Genomic DNA, 19653 nt, shown 5'->3' with positions numbered 1-19653 from the left:
GTCGGGACGGGGGCACGGAACTGCTGTAGGGTCGACGAGTAGTCGAAGATGAAAGAGAAGGATGGAAATGAAACAGCGGTTTTTTAAATCGAGACACTGACTTGTCTGCAACAATAATATTCGTAGTGTCAATACGGAGCGAATGTTGCATGAGGACTCGCAGAAGAAGGGCTTCAATAGTGGTAAGGTAGTGAATGTAAGGAGAGTTGAGGAGGGCTGTAGCTTCTGGGGCTTTTTTGGAGAGGGAAAACAACATGGCTGCGGTGGAGCTCGAATGGATCCCAGAAACGCTGTACAACACTGCTATCTCGGCTGTGGTGGACAACTACAGCCGGTCAAGAAGGGACATACGGTCCCTCCCAGAAAATATACAGTTCGACGTCTATTATAAGGTAGGATTTTAGCAGTAAGGAGACTCTCAATGATGTGACAGCTAACATCCTGTGCGAGCTTCTGTGGTCGGCTGCTAACACTGCTTGCTAACGTTAGCGAAATGTCGGTAACGTTAGACTAGCTATCGAAAATTCCTCCTTAGGAATCTGATTTGGCTAACGAACAAGTTATCCAGCCTCGACATTACAGAAAGCTAGTGTGACAGTGTGTGTGTTGAAGCGAATTATTAAACTGCATCGAGACTGTCGCTAATTACCCAAGTATCCATTTAAATGAACTGGTTCCGTGATGTGTGGTGTTTTTAGTGTTGTCATGTCCAGGTCTGACCCACTTTGGCTAAAGTGACGTTAGCCGTTCTCACGTATAAAGCTCCTCGCTTACAACATACGTGTGCTTTTACAAACAATCACCATCAGCTTTCCATAAAGACGGACAGCGATATTAAACCACTGTAACCTCGACAGCGATTCTTTCCTTCTGATACGTGTAGTTGGTTAAGTGTCACACCGAGGTCAGGCGTGACAGACAGAGCAAGGATTTTAAAAACATGAAGGTCGCGAATACAGCATGTTTCACAGTTACTCGATCTTCACCCACCAGATAATTCCAGATGCCCATAAAATGTACACTAGGATCTGATATTTGTTTAATCTACGGGTGCATCTTTAGATCCTTTATTGATGTATACCTGATGTGTAACTCTAATACTTGGACGAAAAAAACCTTTAGTCCACCCAGTCATGGTATGCTAACTATTTAGTAATAATAAAAGTAACACCATATGTTAAAACCAATTGCGTGAGAAGTGTAAAAATCCTTTGAGTGTTCTCTTTGGGGTTAATATTGTAGCCACAAATATGTGCAAATGTGTTTGGAGATTTTGTTTGTAGTTGCATGTCATTTGGATTGAGGTTGTAAATATAAAAAATGTAGTGTAACACCAATCTATCAAACTGAGAGGCCTGTCCAAAGAACTGATTGTGACTGCAATAACAACAACTTGTCATCATTTCCAGCTGTTGAAGAAAAGATTTCAGACTTCTCAGCCATTTCTCTCCCCAGCTGCATATTTACAGATTTATTTGCACATTAGTAAATCTAGGTACACTTAAGAATGCAATTATAGCCAAAAACCATTTGCAGATTCCTGTAAACATCACAGTAGGCATGTAGACAACCGAAGAAAATCATAGTCAACTGAAAACAGTTTTCAGCCAATCGATTGGATGCAGCGATCGAGGGAAATCTGCGCATCATTTTTAGATTAACTAAATAGGCCATAGTGCACTGAGTGTATTCAAGCCTCTCAGCTTTATTAGTTCAAGTAAACAAAGTGAACCTAGTTTGTTTTATAAGTATGGCAGACACCAGGTTAGTGTGCTGCTGTCCATATTCATATCTTTTCTGATATTGGAACAAAATCGTCAGTGTAAGAAGTAGGGCTGGGCCATATTATACCGTTCACGGTAATACCGGTATAATGTTAGGCAACGATAGGAAAATGAAATATCGCGATAGAATGGGAGTAAAACGCGCATGCGCAGTGCCTTTGTTTTCATACGCACATGGCCGATTGTTGAGTGAAACAGATGAACCAGAATTGGTTTGTAAAAATGGTGCAACTTCAGTGATGTGGAACTGGTTTGGTGTTTGTCTGTCAGATACACAACAAAGCACATTTTTTTGCAGAACATGCAAGCGGCCGTCGGACTAAGATGCCCTTAAATCTGGGAGTAATCTGGGTCCTAAACTCCGTATGCTTCAGGTCAAACAACACTGCAGCATCACTAAGAGTTAAAAACTGTCTAAATTCTTTCATCTTTAATAAAACGATCAGCATTGCTGCTTTACCAGGTGTAACTATAAAGTTTAACTTCCAGGCATCCATGAAAACAAAAGTTATTACATTTAACGGAGTTAGAAGTTAGCAGGAAGCTAGCGGAAGTTAGCTCGCTAGTTTCGCTAGTTACCTAAGCATGATATAGCATGTTCTGACGGAGAGATTTCTGAAAAAAATCAAACGTACAGCTCTGCTATCACTTCCAACATAAATGAAGACAGGAAACTAAACAGCAGTGACGTTTGTAGGGTTACTGAAGTTGGGCTAGCTGGTATATAATGATGTGCTACGTGATCGCTAGCGACACAGCTATGTTAGCATAACATAAACAGTGAAGCTGGAGGACGAACACTAACACTTTTCCACTTATAAAAGTTAACGTGAAGGTTCCTCATGGTTAGAGACAAATGCAATCGCATGGCAGGATGCTGTAAACGGACCAAACTTCAGTCAGGAGAACAACTGAGATAATCCATCCACAATACGAGGTTAGTCATTAATATACTGCAACAACATGGGAATAGAGCAGCTGCCAGAGAATTCAACATTAATGAATCAATGGTACAGAAGTGGAGGAAGCAAGAAGAATGAGTTTAATAAAATTTGATTTATCTGACTGCTTTGTTTCGCTTAATGTGCCTTATAATCCCGTGCACCTTATGGTCCGAAAAATGCGTACTGCACACTGCAGTTTAATGTTGCAAAGCACCTCTTTTTAACTTCAGTGGATATTATACATGGTTATGCTCAGGATATGTCAGCCCATTTCTACTGGAAATGCCTTTTGGTTAAACTTTCAGCAAGGAATTTGCATTTGCACTGTTACATTTTTATAAAGCTTTAATGTACATAAAAACCAGCTTCTTGTTTAAGTGAAAATAAATGGAAGGTTGTCTTTTTTGCGCTAGTAATGTTGTGGAGTTGTATTTTGTCTCGCATCAATTATATCGTCGGTTATATCGTTATCGCAAATTTTCAAATATATATCGTGATAAATGTTTTTGGCTATATCGCCCTGCTCTAGTAAGAAGTATTGTAGAAAAATAGTTACAGGCAAAAATGCCCTTATCTTGGATCGATCTTGATTTTCCTGAGAGATGAGGTTTCACATCCAGCTTGGCGTGGTTGCAGTTAATTTTACTGGCAGGTGTTAACCTGCAAACTGCACTGTGTCCCCCCCCAAAGAAAGAAAAAAATAGAGCTTCATTAAGACAGGGGGCCTATGGAGCTAAGAACTGGGGCAATTTGGTAACTTTGATTCATGTAGTCCTTCTGTTAATGTGCGCCTCTCTGTGTGTCTTAAGACACAGATGGAAAAATAATTAGTTTTACTCCACGTGTCTTAAGGCTAAGTTGGGAAGAAATCGGGCATTGTGGGTTTCTGTGTGTTCTGATGATTTATAGAGCAGTCACTGGAAATTCAAAACACTGCCTACTGACCAATCAGTGTTTAGGAAAATGGTGTCTCTTCCAGGAAGATCCCTTTGGATAGTAAGAGGGTCTGAAGTTTTTTAGTAGTGTCAGTTTGCTTTTCCCTGATGAGCAGTAGTAAGGGGAAATATTCTTTATGAATAAATATTCATATTCTGTGTTCCTTGATTATTATTAGGTTTTATTTTCTCATTGGTTGCAGATAATTTTAACATTAAATTATTCTCTAAAAAAAGGCTCCTCTTTGTACTTGTTGACCTTATTATATTCAATTTGCAAGCAGTGGTTTGAATTCCATTTTATTTATTTATTCTGAGCTTTTTTTCTCGCACCAACAACACGACAACAGCTGGAAAACAAACTAAAACGGTGCTTTTGCAGTCTTGCTGACCAAAGTGCTTAAACGTTCAGATAAAGAAATGATATGCTGAGTGTGTTAAACTTACTTTGTGCTGCAGGTTCCAGATGGAGTCTTTCTTGAAAAACAAGGGTCAAGGTGACATAAAACCTTCATTAGACACTGTCAGTGGTTATGGTATAAAAGTTTATTATAAATTTTCTCTTGTCTAACAGTAAGAATTAAACCTTTAAGCTGTCAGTCAGCTCGTCTTCACACTTATGGAAAAGGGGAAGAGAGCATTTTCAATTGTGTTTGTATTGATTCATTAACATTTTAAAATACATGTTTATTGTCCTAGTGGGCACAAACCAAAGCCATTTCAGAAGCAACATTAAACACAGACGCTATCTGAAACGCTGCTGGGCAGTTACTTTAAAACCCATACAGACTTGAATGGGGAGAGAATTCTAAGTTTAGGATAGGATAGGCTTTTATTGTCATTGTACATGTACAACAAAGTTTTGGGTGGTCTGCACCATCTGTGCATTTCAGTGGTCACTGTGACAGAAACCCAGTAAAAAATCTTTGTTTTTCCCTGAAAGTTTTTCTTCTGCTACAAATGCACATAATTTTGTTACTTTCTTACGCTTTCGTTAACATTTTCTCCTTTTATATAATGACTGGTGCAAATCCAGCAAAAGCATGAATAAATATTTTCTGTAAATAAACCAAAATGGGTTTTTCCTTAGAGCTCAGATGCCCCAGTTCCCAGGAGAAACACACTGACATGAAGTCTGGGGCATGGACTCGATGTGCTCAGTGCCTCCTAACATGATTAGGAAAGCACAATAACACAAGTGCTGGTTTACCCATTTTGCTGATGTGTTTTTGATACGATATACTGGAGTTTTGCTCAGTGTGCTCAAAGTCTGCTTTGGACTAATTCATGTGAAAATGCTGCCACGAGTTTAAGTCATTACAATAAATTGAAGGTACAGCTGTAACAAAAGTGTCAGTTTTCATCAAACACAAGCTAGCATCTAAAAGCTGAGTGCTGTGGTACTGTTCTGTGTGCACTGTGGAGGTTCCTGTCAGTTTCAGCAGTTTGCTGAAACATAGCACATGGTGAATTCACCAGCACTGACACTGATTTTTACCAGTGTGCCAAATCATCCTGAGGGCAACATGAACATCTGTGGAGTTCATGCTAGAATTTTAAGCACCGTTCTAGACAATTGTCACTGTGTTTTTACACACACTATGAAATGGTGACACATAAATGGCGCACACACCTAATATCATGAAGTTGTCTTGTCCACACTGCACATGTTTTCCTGTTTCTGGTTCCCACTGCCCTCCACAGCTAGGTGACTACTTGTGAGTAGAGCGTTTGACTTAAATTACAAGCACTGAAAGGTTAAAGCTGCACAACCAAAATAACGCCCCAGTACAGCAGTGGCTGCAGTACAAGTTTTCATTAGGTGAGATTTCATGTAAGAACCTTGGAGAGAGACATCTGTGATTAATAGTTTCCGTCACAAACACCACTATGGTGAGCCATTCGTGTCAAGGATTATATGGATTATACTGTCTGTGTCCACAAGTGTACGAGGGTCTATTTAATCTGAGTGGTGTTGATTTTCTTATCAGATGTGATTGTGATGCTCTGTATGGACATTCCAGGCAGACTGCAAGCAGAGTTGGAGGGTGGGGTCCACAGCAGCCCACGTGCATGTCCATAAACAAGCATAATCCTGGCTCAGTATAACAGTTTCCAGCTGCGTGCACTTTGATGACAGGCCAGACATCAGCAATTTTTTTTTTTTTTTTTGTTTAAGATCCTGTTCAGCAGACAACATTGGTTGCATCACTTAAAGCAGAGTAAAAAATGTTCAGCTTCACTCCTGTAGTTACAGGTTAGACTGTCATTTACCTGCAGCTGAGACATTGGTTCCCCTGCACATTAAGAAATTTGACTTGTACCTATAGAGATGACATCTGTTGTATTGTTACTGAATCTCATTTCTCACTGTGTCTCACTGTGCTGTGCTCTCAGCTCTACCAGCAGGGTCGACTCTGCCAGCTGGGGGGAGAGTTCTGTGAGCTGGAGGTGTTTGCTAAAGTGCTGCGGGCTTCAGACAAAAGGTAAGAACATAATGGGGCCAAACTGTGCCCATCACTCTCCTAAAGTAGTTTTCACACTTCCACTGCAGTCCTGAGCAGGTTCAGCAGAGTCTGAGATTAACCATAAACTGCAAGTTGATTACCTTTGAGATCAGTTAACTCCGAGTACGTTCACCTTGAGTTTAGTGTGTGCGAGTAGGGAAAGAAAGCCACCTTCAATGGAGCTTTGATAGCACAATTCACCATGGCAACACGTTAAATGAAAAGCAGAACTTCTATCTTAATCCAGTAAAACGAGGAATATTAATATTCCTAACCTTTGGAGACCCTTTGGCTACTAAACATAGAGGAAGTATACAAGTATATGTCACTGTACACTGGGATGCTAAACTTTAAATTTAGGAGGGTAGAAAAGAGTCATTTTAATGAGCTCTGGCCACTTTGTCATCAGTAAAGATGGTATTTGGAGTTTGGTGAATGCCGGTTTTTTCATCATTCACCAAACTTGCATTTTCATTTGTTCATACTGGAATCCTCTTCTTTTTTTTTTTCTTCTTTTTTTTCCAACAGTGGATGGAACCAGTTTTTACACTGGAACCAAGCATAGGTTTAGTCGGGTGCCCTTAATGATGTTAAACATGTTTTTAGGTAACCAGAGAAATCTGTTTTTAGCTCTTTTGAAACTCTTGTCCACTCTGTTAAATGTAGTGTTAGGCAGGCTGATAGGTGTGAAACACTAATGATGCTGGAACAGAGAGGAAGGAAGCAATGTCCATCAACCAAAACTCTAATATTGTGATTGCTTCCATCATATAATTTCTAACTAGAGAATTTAAGGTCTTGTTTGTAGATCTTTGAAAACACATTTGGCACCTATCATCGTAGACATCGTTTCATGTGAATCTTCTTTAGACTGAGGAATGCTCATATATGGAAATGAGATCCCTTCTGTATGACGAGGACATCAACTGCGTACACTGACCTGTTGTTCATTTCTTGACGGTCCCTTGTGTGATATTCTTACTGCTAGTTAACTGTGCCAGGTGTTCTGTACAGTAGGGATGGTGCCATGCTGTCTACGGCCATGACTGATAAGAATCTGTTTACGCTAAAAGCTGCTTGTGGACTGGATTTTTTTATTTTTTGTGTTTCCTGCAATTTGACTGTTGACCCGATGTCTCCCTTTGACTTCATCACTGCAGACACCTCCTGCACCACTGTTTCCAGGCCCTTATGGACCACGGTGTGAAAGTGGCCTCAGTTCTGGCAAACTCCTTCAGCCGCCGCTGCTCCTACATCGCCGAGTCTGACGCCCACGTCAAAGAGAAGGCCATCCAGTTTGGCTTTGTGCTGGGTAAATGTCAGGGCTGGGCAGTGGAGGCTTCAGATAAGCACTGTGTGGGATAGAAGTGCAGAGCTGTCCTTATGTTAGGTGGTTGATAACGTACAATATAAACAGCATATAATGTGGGCCATATTAGGGCTGTGCGATATGACCAAAATCTCATATCCCGATATAAGACCTCTATCGTCCCGATAACGATATAAATCACAAAAATGTAACATTTTCTGTAAAGTCTGTGAATCTCGGGCAGGTGAAGTGTTTCCAGCTGCGCGTCATGTAGCTGGAGTCGAGTGTTTTAACCGATGCATGAAACGATACATTTTTAGACATAAGTTGTAACGGCGCCGTTTTCTTTGTATTTATTACACGGCGTGCTGCAGGGAAAAGCCTGTTCTAACGTTTGAGTCTAAGGTTTATTCTTTAGCACCGGACGGCTCTTTTTTACTTTTCATCTGTAAATAATCTGCATCTTTCACGTGATTCAGTTTATTTTGAAAAGTCTCAACAGGATCTTGAGCTTTATTGTGAAAGGTTTATGTGGAACATAAACAATCGAACACGCGATGGTGTTACCGTCGTTGTTGCTAACGACAACACATAAAAACAGGCGCTTGTCCGTCCGTAGTGTGGTGATATTAAATATAAGAGAAAGAGAGAACTTTAAGAAATTAATATAGCCACTACAGTGACCATCAGAACATGAACAAATATTACCGTAAACAGTTTATTTTGCGACACCACGAAACAAACGAGAGGGTAAAATGAAACGATAGACGTTTTTATATAGTCATCAGATACATATCGTTATATTGAACAGCCCTAGGCCATATGTATTATGATAATACGTTATTATAATAATTGTCATGTAGGGCTGAACGATTATGGAAAATAATCTAATTGCGATTTTTTTTTTTTTGCCCCAATATTGCGATTGCGATGCGATATGCGATTATTTTTTAAGGTCTTTGTCTTCTGTATTATTAAACAAAGACAAGCAATACATCATATAGTATGGCCAATACTATATTACATTAATTTTAAACTGTTCTTTCCTGGAAGACAGACCTCTGTTATGATGACATGAGGTGATGCATGAATTGATGACTGACATTTTTATTTAACTTCTTCAATCACAACAGTATATTTGAACATACACAATACTTTATTTTTAGCTTACAAACATCTGAGCATAAAGTGCTGACAAGGAACCCTGGTGTAAACATTAAAATGAAAGTCAGTACAATGTGCAGATTGCAGAAATATACATAAACAAAATCAGTGGCTTTACCACACTCAGTTTTTCGACATCTGTGAACTACTAGACAGTCATTCAATTAAAAAATAATATTAAATAAATAAAACTAATAAATAAAAAATACACACATCTTACTGATCTCTGCAGTCAGTAACATTACACATAAAGTGCAAACATAATAGCAATTGTATAAACACACACACAAACACGCCTTTAAAGTTTAAAGGCGTGAAATTGGACGGTCTAGTTCTGATTAGCGTCACCGCTGTCTCGGTGGAGTTTAATAAACTCGGCCGTCTGCTTCTTGCTGTCTAAAATATAACCAGACACTGGTGTAAATTCTCGACTGTCTCATACTTCTGTTTAATAAGTTTTCTGTTTGACGTTTAGTCAGCTGTGTGAAAACCAAGGAGGAACCCACCCGGGGGATTAATAAAGTTTTATTTTATCTAATCTAATAACTTTAATCTCAGCCAAACCGATTTACTCACGAACAAACAAAACACTGAAAAAAGCCCAACAATAACATTTTTAGGTTGTCTAAGTGACTTATATATTACGTTTAACCCGAGCAGCGAAACTCCGCGGTGATCTGAAAATGATGTGCCGGGAGTTGTGCCGTTCTCGGCCGCATCAGTAACCCTCGAGCTCCCGGCTAGCTGTCGAGCTGGTGGGTAGCAGACGCCTCTGAAAACGTCGAAGCACTTTTGCAAATATGGGATATCTTGATAAACCGAGCAGATATTTGATGTTTACACAACTACTTTCTCGCCTGAAAATATGTTAAAAGTTTATTTTGTGACCCAGAAAGATTAGTATGAGTAATTTTAAAACTTAGTAGCGGCCGCCATTGTTGGAAACTGGAGTTTGGCTGGGCCGCGCTATGAATTCTGGGATATGGTAGTAATTTGGACAGCCGCGCGTCGCTGTGACGTAATCGGTCTACAAATGCGGCCTCAGGAGGATGCAGCCCATGAATTTGGACATGTCCAGAGTATAATCGCAGCCTTTGCGGTTAGAAAATTGCACTTGATCATGTCGCGATATTATCGCAAATGCGATATATCGTTCAGCCCTATTGTCATGTCATTGAGAGAATTTAATATTTGAGCAGAGTTCTAGCTCCCATAGATCTCTGAAACATTAGTCAGTGAATTCCAGATACTCCCCATCTTAACTCATTATGTGTATAAAGCACACCTGTCTGCAGAATCAGTTTCTTTCCAGTTTCTCCACCAAAGAACAAAAGTCTTCCCACATGACATTAACCCAAAACATACCAACAAGGTAACAAAGGAGAGGATAAGAAGAAGCTTGGCATTCCTATATGAAATTTGTGGAGTGAGCCGAAGCCTCAAGTTGCTAAGCAACAGCCAGGTTTTAGAGTTTCTGTAAAGAGCAATGGGCCAAAATCCCTACAAGAAACATCTTACTGCTGTGCTTCCCAACAAGGGTTTCTCCACCAAAATACTAAATATTTATTTCACTTAGAAACTGATTTGCATGTCATTAACTTTTACATAATGTGTGTTTCTGGATTTTGGGTTGATATTCTCTGTGCCTTAAAACTTTAGAGCAGGGGTGTCAAACTCAAATACAGAGTGGGCCAAAATTCAAAATGGAACAAAGTTGCAGGCTAACATTAATATTTATTGAAAAAAAAATCTTCCTCCAGATGTAAGAATGAATCTTTTCTTATGGACTCAAATAGGTTTTGCTGGAAAACTGAATATGGAACAAGCAAAGTATTAGTATTATACAGCTAATATATATATTAGCTGTATAATACCAGTAGGCCAGCTCTAATAATAATTTGGTATGGCTTCGCAGGCCAAATGTAATTAGGCTGCGGGCCAAATTTGGCCCACGGGCCAGAGTTTGACACCTATGCTCTAGAGATTTCTTTCTAAGTGACCAAACTTCCAGTCAAAGTTTGGTTTTCTTAAGACCCTTGTGCTATGACCAGCAGACACCATAGTTGTTAGGCAGATGACTGTCATGTTTCTGTTTGTAGGTGGCTTCTTGTCTGATGCGGGCTGGTATGGAGATGCAGAGAAAGTGTTTCTGTCGTGCCTGCAGCTGTGCACGCTCCACAGTGAGGTCCTCCACTGCTACCGGGCTGTGGAATGCTGTGTCAGGTCAGTGTCAAAGAGCTGCTTTTATTCACCAGGGAACTCTGTGTCCTATAGTTACAATACCATAATTGTTAGATGTGCCAGATATGATGTTACACAACATGTGTTTTCTCCCAGAACACTTAGGCGTCTGACAGCACAGCTTGAAATGTTAGTTGTGAATAAAAGCCACTGAGTGATTCATATGAAGAGCTGTTAAACAGTCTGTCTTTACATTTTTTTGATTCTTATCAGATGAAAACGGATAAAACACAGAAACTGTATCTCATCACAGACGGTTAAGCTTTCCTTCTGAGTGGAAGTAGCAGCTATCTGTCATGGAGTAACAACACTGTAACTGTTATAAACTAAAACAGCAACATTGTTAGAAGTACCATGGGCCCATATTTAAGGCCTTGTATATAAATGAATCCTAGCAAATGGTATTAATGAATAAACTGAACACTGTAGAGCTAAGAAAAAGCTGCAAAAATGTTTGATCCAGATGTTTCTGTAGCATATTTGGTCCTGACGGGTGTGTTGACCGGGCACAAACATGTAAGCTGTGGTACAGTTTTATATGAGCTCTGCTGTCTCTGTAGTGTGTAACCGAGTGGGTGTGATGGGTTGTCCGTGATGGAGAGCAGTTTGTTCAGTGACCGCCTGTCCCTTGCTGCCCAATGACGATTCCAGATTAGTTTGTTGATCCTGCTACATGTCTACCAGCATCCCGAGAAACTAGAGACTGTTCATCCGCCTGTTGTACACAGCATCACTGTTGGGTTCTCCAGTTTAGTGTCCAGTCATTTAAGTGAACTATGGAAGTCAGCAACCATCTCTTTGTCCTGGGGACGTTCAGGAAGGGGAGATTTTTGTTGGACCATCCCACAAAACGTCTCACCAGTACCTGTACTCTGACTCCTGCCCACCCAACCACTGCAGTGTCGTTAGAGAGCATCTGCATGTGGCTCGATTCCCTGTTACACTGGAAATCTATAGTGTAGAAAATCAACAGGACTGTCCTGTGTGGTGCCCCAGTAGCACTAACACCACATTAAAGATGGGCTTCACCATCCATACAAACTGAGGAATCCAGGAGACGGTAGCAGTGGTGACAGCCAGCCTGAGCTTCTCTCATACATGCACACACACATGTTGCAAATTGCGGAAAACTGAATCCAGTTATTTTCAGGGAAACCAGTGCAGCAGTTTCCTTCCACAGCTTTTGTTGTTTTTAAATTGACAGTTATGCAGTAATACAGCAGATAAGACTGAGACTGAAGCGTCCCTGTCTTCTCTCTTCAGGCTGCTTCATGTCCGTAATGGAAACTGCAAGTACCACCTTGGGGAGGAGACCTTCAAGCTTGCTCAGTCTTACATGGACAAACTAGCCAAACATGGCCACCAGGCCAACAAGGCAGCGCTGTACGGCGAGCTCTGTGCCTTGCTCTTTGCCAAAAGCCACTATGACGAGGTGTGTAGGTTTGACCACTGAGGTGCTTTACAGTTTTGATACTGAGACAACTGAAAGTCCTTTCTGTCTGCAATGACCTTGTCTCTCAGGCGTACAGGTGGTGTATAGAGGCTATGAAGGAAATTACTCCAGGGCTGCCTGTCAAAGTAGTGGTTGATGTCCTTCGCCAGGCCTCCAAGGTAACACTCACACATGTATTTATCGCTCAGATCAGTCTTTGTCTGAATTTTTACACTAGTCTTCCAGACACATGTGTAAACTGTGGATTGTCTCTTCCCTGCAGGCCTGCGTGGTGAAAAGAGAGTTCAGAAAAGCAGAGCAGCTGATCAAACATGCAGTGTTTCTAGCAAGGTAACCCGCTGGGTGTAATGAAGACTCGACAGGGTACTTTCTAACATCGCAGTTTCTGACTGAAAATATTGTCTTACAGAGAACATTTTGGACACAAGCATCCCAAGTACTCCGACACGCTGCTAGATTATGGATTTTACTTATTAAATGTGGACAACATATGCCAATCGGTTGCTATTTACCAGGTACGTAGAGCGATGTGCTACAGGAGTATGCTCTTGTTTTCAGTGATGTTATTTAATTCAATCTTGTCTGATGTACAAATCCCAGACAGCGCTGGATATCCGACAATCGGTCTTTGGGGGGAAGAACATCCATGTTGCCACAGCCCATGAAGACCTAGCCTACTCCTCATATGTGCACCAGTACAGCTCTGGGAAATTTGACAATGCTCTGTGAGTGCATCTTCTAAACTCGGCTAATTACATTCCTCATGAGCTGCCTTGTAAATGTAGTCCAACACCCAAAGTCAGACTCTGGTATTTGGGTAATGTGTATGCAGCTGCACATATCAAATGTTTAACTGTACACACGGGCAGACGTAAAGATGACTGGAGATGCCTGTTGTTTGTGTAATTAATCATGTGATGCTCCTCGTGTATACAAAGGCTGTGATTCAGCATTGCCTAATGGTGAGACCTTTGATCCACTTTTGGACCGTATGAGCTGCAAAACAACTTTGTTCAATGGAAACACTTGATATTCTTGGAAGTGTTTGTCCCCAATATGTAGAGTTTCCAGCCAAGTCTGAGTTACACGACTGAGTGCTGTGTTTGTCCCTCAGATTCCATGCAGAACGTGCCATAGACATCATAACTCACATTCTGCCTGAGGACCATCTTCTGCTGGCCTCCTCTAAGAGAGTCAAAGGTAAGGCAGGCAAAGTGGAGAGTAGTATTATGCTCGTGTGTGTGACTGGCTGCTTGTAATAAAGTACCTTGAAAGAACAATTTAAAACTGGTTCTTTGCTAAGTTGTCTATTCGTAGGTCAAACTTTTGTGGTTTGACAGATTAAAAAAACATTCAGCAAGTGAGTGAAAAAGCAGCCGATGTCCAAACAAACAGTTTGAAAGAGCTTCAGGACGCCTGGAGAATTATTGATTAAGACCAGTTTACATGGAGTCTGAATCCTTTAAAACATAAGAAGTTAGGGATAGCTCAAGACTTTTGCACAGTGCTGTATCTGTTTGAAGCTGTGCATTATGTCTTATAGACTCTATCCGCGTTTGCTTGTTTTTCCCCAACAGCCCTGATTCTGGAAGAAATTGCCATCGACTGTCACAATAAAGAGACAGAAGAGCGCCTCCTGCAGGAGGCTCACGACCTGCACCTCTCCTCGCTGCAGCTGGCCAAGAAGGCTTTCGGAGAGTTCAACGTACAGACAGCCAAACACTATGGCAACCTCGGACGACTCTACCAGTCCATGAGGAAGTTTAAGGTGAGGAGGACATGTGTGGTTTGTAATATTTGACACAATAATTCAAATTAAGGGGCATAAACCATCCCAGCGTGTGCCAGTTGTGCTGCCTTGTGATAAAAATAATCTCAGTGTAAGAAAAGGTCAACGGCAGAGAACAGCTATTCCACATTCACCTCATCTTGATTAAGAGATGAGTGTTTGTGTGAGAGTGAGTCACATTGTGCTTTTACAAGCACAAACCACTGTTTGTGGGAGACTGAATGGTTTTTGCTATTTAAAGCCAGAAATGATGAGATGTGAAATATTGTCATTGCAGTTGGCTGGGATTACACAAATATCAGAGTGGTGCACATTTATAAAGAGTGTGCACCAGTCTTAGATGCTGTCTTTGGCCTATAAAAAGCCAGAGTGGAGGTTAAAAGTAATCCTGCAGAAGTTCTAGTCTGCAGCTGAAATGACTTTGGGCAAGTATCTAATATCCTGCTGTTAATGAGAGACTGACTTGGGACTACACGTTATTCCTTTTAGTCCACTGGAAATGGACTGGAAAACAATTTAAGTGTGAAAGGCCATAACTTGCTTTCAGAGTGTAATGTGACAACTTTACTTTGACCCAGTTACAACACTTACAGGCACTCAACCACTTTTTGTTTTCAGTGGAAACGTAGCTGGATGTTTGATTTATGGGAAAGGCCATGGAAACCAAATAAATATTGCCTTTGAGTTTTGTCTTTGTTTGTGATTCATATCTCTTTGTCTTGCACACGTATTTGTGTAACCAGGAGGCAGAGGAGATGCACATCAAAGCCATCCAGATTAAGGAGCAGCTACTGGGCCACGAAGACTATGAGGTGGCTCTGTCTGTGGGTCACCTGGCCTCCCTCTACAACTATGACATGAACCAGTACGAGGATGCAGAGAGGCTCTATCTGCGCTCCATCGCTATCGGTCAGTAAGAGCAGAACAAGTTCACGTCCATGTTTTTTAGTGTCACAGTAAATGAGGCCCAAGGCCTGGGTCCTGATGTTGCTTCGTCACAGAACATGTTGTACTGAGATGCATCATACTCAACCTACTTCTCAGTTAATTGCCAAGTTTTGCTGTTATTGTTATGTAATCATTTATGTAGAGCTGACATTAATCAGTCCAACACCTGACGTTACTTCGCTACAATGGAAGAGGGTAACATTATCAAAAACGGGGCTCGAGTCAGAGAGACTGAATGAAACATGGTCTGTGATGTTTCTGTCTTCACAGGTAAAAAGCTGTTTGGCGAGGGTTACAGTGGGCTGGAGTACGACTACCGAGGCCTGATCAAACTCTACAACTCAGTGGGAAACTACGAGAAGGTGTTTGAATACCACAACGTACTGTCCAACTGGAACCGGCTGAGGGACCGGCAGTTTGCAGTGGCGGATGCCCTGGAGGACGTCAACACTACACCCCAGCAGACCCAGGAGGTGGTACAAGCTTTCCTATTGGCCCAGAGCCTAGGCCCCACCCGCCCCTGTCTCGGCTGATTGGTTGACCGAAGGAGAAGAGAGGAGGGAAAAGAGACAAGTGGGTGGGTTTTAGCCTGGTGTGGACATGATTTGAGCCCAAAATGTGATGCTTCAGTTTCACACGGATTAGTAACACAGCAAATTCAAACATCACTGGCAGCTTGGTTGACTTTGTATGCTGCCAGTACACACACACAGACATACACACGTTTTCATGGAATAAAAAAAATAAATAGAGAAGACACTTATCAAACCTCATCAACACACTCTCACCATCAAGATGCAGTCACTGCGTTTCTCCAACAGAAAGAGGACACATGCCCGAGACTGGGGACTCGAAAAGAAACGTCAGACGTCCTATAAGGATGACGCACGACCTCCTCGCCTCTCATCTCACTCGCCTTTTTCTTCCTGGACAGCAGTTTTGCTTTTGTACCGTACCAGTGTAGCTCAGATCTCCGGGAGCGAACCCGTGTTCTCAAGAGCTGCACGACAGCATCTGTGGAATACCTGCACATCCATCAGCATCACTTGGCAGATCACAGCTGGAAATAGTTGGATATTTTTGACACTTGTACAGTTAAAGAAAATACAGATTGTACTCTTGAGTTTTATTTGAAGGCTTTTTGTTGTTGTTTTTTTCTTTGCAATTAACTGAACGCGAACCCTCAAAGTTGCGTGGAGGAGAATGTGATAACACCAGGTGTGGTTTTTACACACAACAGGTTTTCACAGGTCTTTTTTTCCAGCTTAGTACTGACATAGCATCATTAAAATGCCAATAATTTATATGCAAACATATGTTTATGTAGCCCTTTGTTTAAGTTTTCTTACTGAATGAGAAATGGCTCAACACTATGATAACAAGGGACACGGATGGGAGGGCAAAGAGGAAGCTGCTACATGTGCAAAGGCTCCGCAGCCTCGCTTTGTTCATCTTGAGGCTGTATGTGTGAGTGAGTGAGTGGAACACAACTCTCGGTGCCCAAGTGCTCCACCGATGACTACCAGCCTTACACCAGCTTGCAGTTATCTGTCTGTAGACGGACCCATATTTTGAAGTGCTAAATAAACTATTATATCCTTAACGGCGCTACAGTGGGGACCAATATTGTGTGCTTGTGTGCGTGTTTGCATAGCAGCCTGATTATTGTGCATGTGGCCTCTCTGCTTCACACCCTCCTGTCAGAAAATCCCATTAAAGTTCCTGATATGTTTTTCTGTTACTGGCCCATCGTTCAGAGTCTCGCTGTCCAGAATCTCATCTGTTGCTTTATTTAAAAGCTCAGCTTCGGCTGGTTTTCAGTTTTACTCGACATCTTAGCTCTATAACAGGGGTGGGGGAACTCCAGGCCTCAAGGACTGGCGTCCTGCAGGTTTTACATGTGCTTGATCCAACACAGCTGGTTTAAATGGCTAAATTAAAAAGGTTTCCAGAGGCCTGACAATGAACTAATCATTGGATTCAGGTGTGTTGACCCAGGGTCATATCTAAAGCCTGCAGGACACCAGCTCTACAGCTGCCATGTTGGTATTTTAAAGCTAACTTAGGCTCTCTAGTGGACAAAGTATGCAACGGCCATTACATACTTTGTGCCGAAAGGGCTTTAAAGGAACATGTTCTTATTTTTAGACTGTAATATTGTATCTTTTCATTATTCTCAGTTCTAAATAATCCTTATTGACCTTATCCTGAGCCTTGGGGCAGCCACTCAAGTCAGTGTCTATCTGAAAACAGCTCTTTTAGTGCCTCTGTCTCTCTTAAAGCCAGCTCTCTTCTGCCTGTCACACACAAATAGTTTGAACAGCAGGTGTGTAGCCAGAGCTGTGTGCGTGACTTAACCATGTTAATGGGTTTGGCTCACTGACATGAGAAAACAGAACATTTGAACACCTAGTTGGTCCATTTGAAACCTGTTTGGATTTTGTTCTGTATATTTGGAGTAAGCTACAGTGCTGCGACAAAGTATTTGCCTCCTGATTTCTTCATTTCATGCATGTTTGTCACACTGCAGTGATTAAGATCATCAGACAACATTTAAAATGAGATAACATACGTTTTTAATTGATTTGTGATTTTTGGTGAGGGACAAAAGAACCTACCTGGCCCTGTTTGAAAAAGGAAAAAAACAAAAACAGCTTTTCATAAAAAGAACATCACAGTAAGAGCATGTGGAGGGAGTGGGAGTGGAAGTGGGCTGCTTGGATGATTAAGGATCTGGATGGAAAAAGGAATTCTGCTCTCGACGTACAGCTCGAGCGTGCTCGGGTTACGCAGCAGAACAACACAATCCCAAATATACCAGCAAGTCCATGACCTTAACAGGTTGTTCATGGCCAACACCCCACCAGTGCTCCTCCGTACTCGACCAGTTTTTAGACTTTAGGCCAGGTAGGTTTGGATAACTTTTTACCCTTAATCCTAATTTTCAGCTTATTCTGGTTATGTCTGTGTAACATTAACAGTTGTATGATGACCTGAAAGTGAGACAAAAATGCAAAAAAACAATGTATATATCAAGAACGGGGCAAGCTCTTGTTCACAGCACTGTTTATGTACCTGTGATCCTGTAAAGCCTTCCACTGCAGATGCTTTCAGTCTAATATTTAGTCCACAGTTTGGGAATCACCAGCTTCTCTGGATGGGATTTTTTCGTTAGTGCAATTCTAACATTACACATGGACCCTTGTTTCACTAAAGCAGTCTGTCAATATAAGAGGTGAAGGAGAAATGAGCGCTTAAAGAGACGCTGCGTAACAGTGGCGTGAAGAAAGGCATGGACGCATGCTGTAGCAGATGAAGGATGAGATTTTGCACAGTCGAGGCTGAACACAGGCTGTGGAGATTCTGTGCAACGTTACTGAGAATGTGATGCCATGGATGAATAGTCCGCTGTTAATTTAGTATTTAGTTTGTTTTGAAAAGAACGAATGAAGAAAACGAGCTTTGCCTTGCTGTTGCTTCAGTGCTGTCAATGTCTCCCTCTGTAACAGTGATGTGAGGGGCTGTAGCTGAGGAGGAGGTCCAGCTCTCAGCTAAACACTCAGTGCTTTGGCTTAAATAGACCCCCCACCCCTCCACCTCTGAGTAGATTTCTTATCTACAGACTTTACTTGTAAACAGGTGCATACAAAGAGAAGGATCATGAATATTTCTTTGTCTTAAAAAGTGAATCATGGAGAAACTTTGCATGATTTGACGTGTGTGCTGTGAGGGCTACGTCTGCATCTTCTCCAGAGGATTACAAAACAGGTCTCGGCAGCAGTTTCTAATCCAGCTTCGGCTGAGGTGCAAGTTCCTTTTTCCTGCTTGGCCAAGATGATCTGCTGATGTCTGAAAGGGAATAGTGTAGTTCAAGTGGTGGTGTCGGGGGTGGGGGGCGCAGGACAAAGTTCAAATTGAAGCTGCGATGTCTCCAACAGCCCGCTTCTCTCTTCAGAGTTCAAAGGAGACGTGTGGGATGTGTTCACTGTTGTCCTGTTACTGCTTCACTGTTAGCTTCAAAAACATTAAAACATCGTTGACCATCACAGTTTCCCTCTTTGCTGTCCGTCAGCTGTACACATCTGGACTTCACCATCCCAGCAAACAACAGGACACTTTTACACTGATGAGATGAAATATTCAGTTTATTTGATTTCAGTCCTTCAAGTTTTCTTCCTTTAAATCTGGCTTTAAGTATAGGTGAGTTATAGTGCATAATACAGCGAGTGGAAAGGAACTTCAGACTTTACTTGGAAATTGCCATTTTTGGCAATTGCCACTACATTTCACTGTGAAACTTTTACTCCTTTTATAGACTAGCCTTACAGCTTCCATCACTGACATTTTACACACAAGACAGATTTTAAAGGGTTAGGATTGCTGCTATACAAATCATAATCTTTTTTTTTTTACATATATTTGATCGTGCTGGAATTAAAAGTACACCCTGCAGAGCACATAAAAGAGGCAAACGAGGTAAAGTGTGCATAGTAGCAGGCACAGGCGGACGATCTTCCTGCGAGCATGCAGAGGTGGGATGCCCAGGATTTGTAAAGTGTTCACTCTGCAAAGTGCTTCT

The 19653-nt window shown here is 41.5% G+C and overlaps 1 protein-coding gene across 1 annotated transcript; it reads left to right on the top strand.

The window, feature by feature from the left end:
* LOC146618227 (amyloid protein-binding protein 2) lies at positions 1–19316 on the top strand. The gene is made up of 13 exons (XM_085370393.1): positions 1–392; positions 6061–6149; positions 7331–7482; positions 10743–10866; positions 12148–12316; positions 12406–12495; positions 12600–12667; positions 12747–12852; positions 12938–13062; positions 13452–13537; positions 13915–14105; positions 14870–15035; positions 15345–19316. The coding sequence occupies exons 1-13, from the start codon at positions 255–257 to the stop codon at positions 15605–15607; spliced, it is 1767 nt and encodes a 588-aa protein (XP_085226519.1). The 5' UTR covers positions 1–254; the 3' UTR covers positions 15608–19316.
* The last annotated feature ends 337 nt before the right edge of the window (positions 19317–19653 follow it).

This window comes from Diplotaxodon limnothrissa, linkage group LG14 (assembly GCF_057381915.1).
Source record: "Diplotaxodon limnothrissa isolate DT_005_m linkage group LG14, D_limnothrissa_male_GT1.1, whole genome shotgun sequence".
In the NCBI taxonomy this organism is placed as follows: Eukaryota; Metazoa; Chordata; class Actinopteri; order Cichliformes; family Cichlidae; genus Diplotaxodon; species Diplotaxodon limnothrissa.
This window is presented reverse-complemented; position numbering and strand designations above follow the sequence as displayed.

Excerpts from the sequence above, each read along its gene's own strand:
- LOC146618227 (XM_085370393.1), top strand. The coding sequence starts at position 255 with ATGGCTGCGGTGGAGCTCGAATGGATCCCAGAAACGCTGTACAACACT. Across the intron at positions 10,867-12,147 it reads GCTGTGGAATGCTGTGTCAG|GCTGCTTCATGTCCGTAATG; the intron begins GTCAGTGTCAAA and ends TTCTCTCTTCAG. Across the intron at positions 14,106-14,869 it reads AGTCCATGAGGAAGTTTAAG|GAGGCAGAGGAGATGCACAT; the intron begins GTGAGGAGGACA and ends TTGTGTAACCAG.